Here is a 4,993-nt window from a genome sequence, read left to right as displayed (position 1 = left end):
CAGGAAGCGCACAAATGACGCCCCCCCGTAACGCAACATGAAATGACTTAGTAAAGCATCGTAAATACCCGACACGGAACGAACGTAATATTAATCCTGAACGTCCGTGTAGAAAGGTCACTTGTGTTTACGAGCTACCGATATTATCAGGCATAACCTATACGCAACGATGTAATCATGTTCACGTATGTTATATATGAGCGAGATGTGCCTACGTGTTTGTGGCTCCCGCATCCCTTCTCAACCTATTTATAGCCATATTATTATAGCCGATAATAGCCACATTCCGACCATCGGTACCAGGATACAAATTTGCCCGAAGAAGAATGCAGTGACAGCGTCCATGGTGGCGTATGTAATCGTAGGAGTGCAATATATGAACTAATTATATATATATATGTTATACTACTATATCTATATACTATTATAATCATATCTATAGTATATAATATATATTACTATATACTATATACTATACTACTATAATACTATATAATTATATATATATACTATATATACTATATATATATATACTTATAACTATATATATACTATAGTACTATACTATAATACGATATATAATACCTATATACTTAATACATATACTTATAATACATATACTATATACTATATACATATAGTACTATCGTTATATACGCTATATACTACTATATACTATTATCTATACTATATATACTTATCAAGAGTAATAATCTAGAGTGTACAAGACGGAAAAACGGGAAAATAATGCTAATTTCACGACTATCATTATTCTACTTTCCCTGCGAGTCTAGAATAGCATTCATGTATTGCGCATTTAAGCAGAATTCGCCTTGTCTCTCTACAACGAAGACCAAGAACCGCTTGTCAATACGATACTCCTAGGCTACGATAATCGGCATCTAAACCTCCCCTCCCAATTCCTTACGCCGCTTTGAATGCACACAAATAGCAATCCTTCACGCGTCTAAGCATTTGGCTATCTGTTTCGTCACCCGCTTGGAGCGCTGATAATTGATGTCACATGCCCAAAGTTTGGTACCTCTAACTGAGTAAACTGAGTGCGTTGTAAAAACTTGATGGAGCGGCTCTATCATGACGGGCATTACCGTGCTAGAAAGGATAATGGAAGATAGAGGCATGGGCGAAGCACCGTTTCATTCATAAATTTATCGGCGGAAACAACCGAAACTTTCACGAAGCAATGCTTAGACGCGGTAGGTTGGGCTGAATGAATGTGACTTCAAAGCCGCGTAAGGGCATGTGGGAGGAGGTATATATATATATATATATATATATATATATATATATATATATATATATATATATGTGGCTGCACGCGTGTGCTCTTCTCTCGTTGCAGATGTATCACACAATGACAAAGCAGCGAAAGTTGAACGACTTCTTACTGACTGTTACAAAGTAAGTGCGAGCTCGTCTTCTGCGCAGTTGCGTCGTTGCCATAGAAACGGCCCTCACGAACAGCAGCCGTCGCTGTTTTATCGTATTGCTGTGCGACTGTATTTAGGGGAATTCAACTATTTTGGTTAACCGAGCGAGAAAATCTATTTAGACAAACATCATTATTTTTGGGAAAAAATTCTGTTATTTACTGGTGGAATATTCGATTAGTATATCCCTCTAGCATGCATGGAGCCAATTAATCTTTTGCCTATTAAGAGTTGACCCTTGAAATTGTCGGTAAATGTGAAACATATTTACACACGGATGAGGAAATGGGTGAGGTAATGTGTCATACTGATGTTGTCGTGTTTTGTTCCTTTTGCTCAGGTCGATATTTCAGGACATTGTCAGCATGGACACCGTTATAATGAAGATCATGGTAAGTGCCACCCTGTGACGTATCTGCGCGAGCCGTACACCCACGCCATCTGCCGGAAGCGAAGATAATTAGATCAGTCTAGTTGCATAGCGAGCTTGTCCGGTTTGTCACAGAAAGAAAGAGAGCTTCGTTGCTTTAAAAACATTCGTTAAAATGTAGAAGCTTCTGCCCTCTGTACTTCTTGCGGCTCCAAGGCACCAGATTAGCTAAACGCACAAGCTGCTAAGAGAACTAATATACTCGGTGTTTTTCGTGAGGTCGACGCCTGAGCACTTAGACACGAGATTTCACTGGCAATTTGGCACACAATTATTTCACTACAACATGCGTTTTGTGCTACCGTACTCTGCTAGGTTGCTTTTCTCTCTGGCTCAAAATACTTTGTACCAGTAATAACTAGTGCGCTGTTCTACCTTGCTATGCGATCAAAATATATGACGTACGTGTACGTCACTCCCCGCGATGTCTCAGTGCCCAGTGCCCAGGCTCGACACCACATTTACCGAAATGCTCTCGTAATTCACAGACAGTACTGTTCTAATATTTGACGGCTGGCGCGTGGCGGACGCACCGCTGCGCTATATAGGTTTTATCACCCACTGCGGTTGTGTCGTGTGATTTTATTCGTGTCCGTGTTTCCGCCCCCTCCCTCCCCTTTATTATTCGTGACCCGCACTCTCGCGTGATTTTGCACCACGGGTCGCGTCTATGTGGCTTGTCACTGTGATCGGTCTCTCATCGGGGCACGCAGATGTAACCCACGCATCTGCTCAACATTGGTTCTACCTTGGAGTAATCATCAGTATGATTACTCCAAGGTTCTCCTTGCCGTAGGCCTTGTCGCCATGTTGTCGCTGTACGCGCCGTACGAAGGAAGGCTAGAGCAGTAGTAGTGGGCGAGCTTTAGTCCATCGTCATGCCCGTCGCTGCTATTGTACCATCGTAGATGCGTCGTGCGCGAATCGCAGCAAATTATCGTACGTACGTCTGTACGACGTATTTCCCTATTTTTATGTGATACTTACATATATATATATTAATATATATATATATATATATATATATATATATATATATATATATATATATATATATATATATATATAAGTATCACGTAGGGAAATACGCCGAACAGACGTACGTAAGTTAATTTGCTGCGATTGAATCTACGAGATCTACGTATGTACGATGGGGAGCAAGCAACAACAATGGTAACACACTATCAGACGTGTCTCCCATCGCCGCATCCGGCTGTCAATGCGGCGATGGCCGGAAGACCAGAAATCGCGACATCTATCGGTGCAAAATCGCGCGTAGCGTCGTCGCGTGTTCTTCCTGAGTGGCAGAGATGCCATCGACCTACCTCCCCCCCTCCCCCCGCCGCCTTCTTCCGCCCCCCACCTCCAGACCTGTTTCCGGTACACCGTCCCCAGCCTGTCTGGTTTCTGTGCACAGCGGCTACCCTTCTATATGTGAGTGAACATCACGCTAACTAGAACTGCTTAATCTCGTTTACATATGGCTTGCGCATGCGCACGCTTCCCTAGCAACGCCAGCTCTTCCCAGAACGGCAGTTACCCGGTAGCCACGCCCTCTGCCGGTAATCGGTAGATGACAGATTTCCGGGGGGAGGGATTGAGGAAAAGGGGTGTGTTGAAGAAGAGAGGGAGAATGGTTGGGTACTGTTGCGGGAGAAGGATTAGAGGATCTTATTGACGGGGAAGAAAGGAAGGTCGATATTATTTAAGGGTGGGGTGAGCAAGGTGGTTATTATGGAGGAATTAAGGAGTTAGCGAGATATGGTAATATTGAGGTAAGGGGACTGATAATAATACTATTTATAATGATATTTATAATAATATATATTTATGATATGAATATTATTTAGTGAACAGTAAGGGATTGGGTGCTAGTAGGGATGGAAGAAAGAGATTGTTTGACCCCCCCCCTTCCGACACACACACCTCATCCCCACCTTTATAGGAAGTAATTTGGTCGACTTTTCTGGAACGACGAGCAAGGCCGTGTCACGTGATCCGCCGCATCTCTCACGTGATTTGCCGCTGGTGTGTAACAGACGGGCTTGTTGCTGTAGTTGGATGTAGTGCTTGCTGTTGTCGTCGTTATCGTCATCGTCTTCGTCATCATCGTCGTCATTACCGTCGTCGTCATCGTCGTCGTCGTCGTCGTTAGTCCGGACGGACGGGCGGCTGTAAGTTCCGCCGTGACCTCTCCCTGACCTCCTTTTGGCGTCCTCATACATATACACACACGCGCACACACTAGATGTTTTTTTTTATCTTTCTGCCTACAGAACTTTGCTCAAAAGCTTGTGTCAGCCGACCGGGCGTCTCTCTTCCTGGTCGATAACAGGACAAACGAACTGTATGCACGAATATTCGACATTGGCAATGGCGTCGGGGCAGACGCGCTCACAACCGATCAGAAAGAGATCAGGTTGGTTGTTTTTTTCTCCACTAGGTTGCGCCGGCATCGGTACATCCGCCACCTCTCCCCTTTATCCGCCTCGTCCCCTACTGGCCGATAATTCTTTCGGAGCGACGACAAGAATATCTGCTGCAGTCGGGGGACAGCGGCGTTCTCTTGTTTCGTCGCGAATCGCCACCTGTTGGCGTTTCACAGCGAAACAAAAACGGGAGCCATTTTTCACCGCTCTGAGAGTAGCAGAACCGATTAGTTTCTATCCACCCCCCCCCGATCCCCCTCCCCTTTCCCTCCTGCGGAGCGGAGGGGGGACCATCGAGGGATGAATAGAAGCCGATCGTCCCTGCTACTACTCCGCTGCTCATTATTTTACTGCGTGAGTTGTGCATGCTTGGTTGGCTGGTGGCGCGCGTACGAAGAAAATTTGGTGGAAGGGAATTTTGCGTTGCTGCGGCTGGGGAGAGCGTGGACGCCTGTCGAGTGACGTGAAGGCGACGTGTTGCTGTGACGACGTATTCATCTATCCGGACATCAGCTATCATCGGCTGGAATGCTGTTACATATGCCACGCTATATACTATACATAGAGCAAATCACCATCACCCCACTCTATCTCTCTCTCTCTCTCTCTCTCTCTCTCTTTCTCTCTCTGTCTATCTAGCTATCTATCTTTCTATCTATCTACTGTCTATTTATATATATATA

General features: G+C 44.6%; 1 protein-coding gene across 1 annotated transcript in view; it reads left to right on the top strand.

Annotated features, from left to right (window-relative positions):
* The window catches only part of LOC106806226 (probable 3',5'-cyclic phosphodiesterase pde-5), a gene marked incomplete at its 3' end in the record, with an annotated part of 54,134 nt that overhangs the window by 9,584 nt on the left and 39,557 nt on the right, over window positions 1-4,993 (top strand). Inside the window, 3 exon segments of the mRNA XM_014808096.1 lie at window positions 1,364-1,422; window positions 1,792-1,843; window positions 4,158-4,300. Of these exon segments, the coding sequence (XP_014663582.1) occupies window positions 1,364-1,422; window positions 1,792-1,843; window positions 4,158-4,300 (254 nt within the window).

Source organism: Priapulus caudatus, unplaced genomic scaffold (assembly GCF_000485595.1).
Source record: "Priapulus caudatus unplaced genomic scaffold, Priapulus_caudatus-5.0.1 Scaffold149, whole genome shotgun sequence".
Classification (NCBI taxonomy): Eukaryota; Metazoa; Priapulida; class Priapulimorpha; order Priapulimorphida; family Priapulidae; genus Priapulus; species Priapulus caudatus.
Note: the sequence above shows the minus strand (reverse complement) of the source record. Positions and strands in the feature narration are given on the sequence as shown.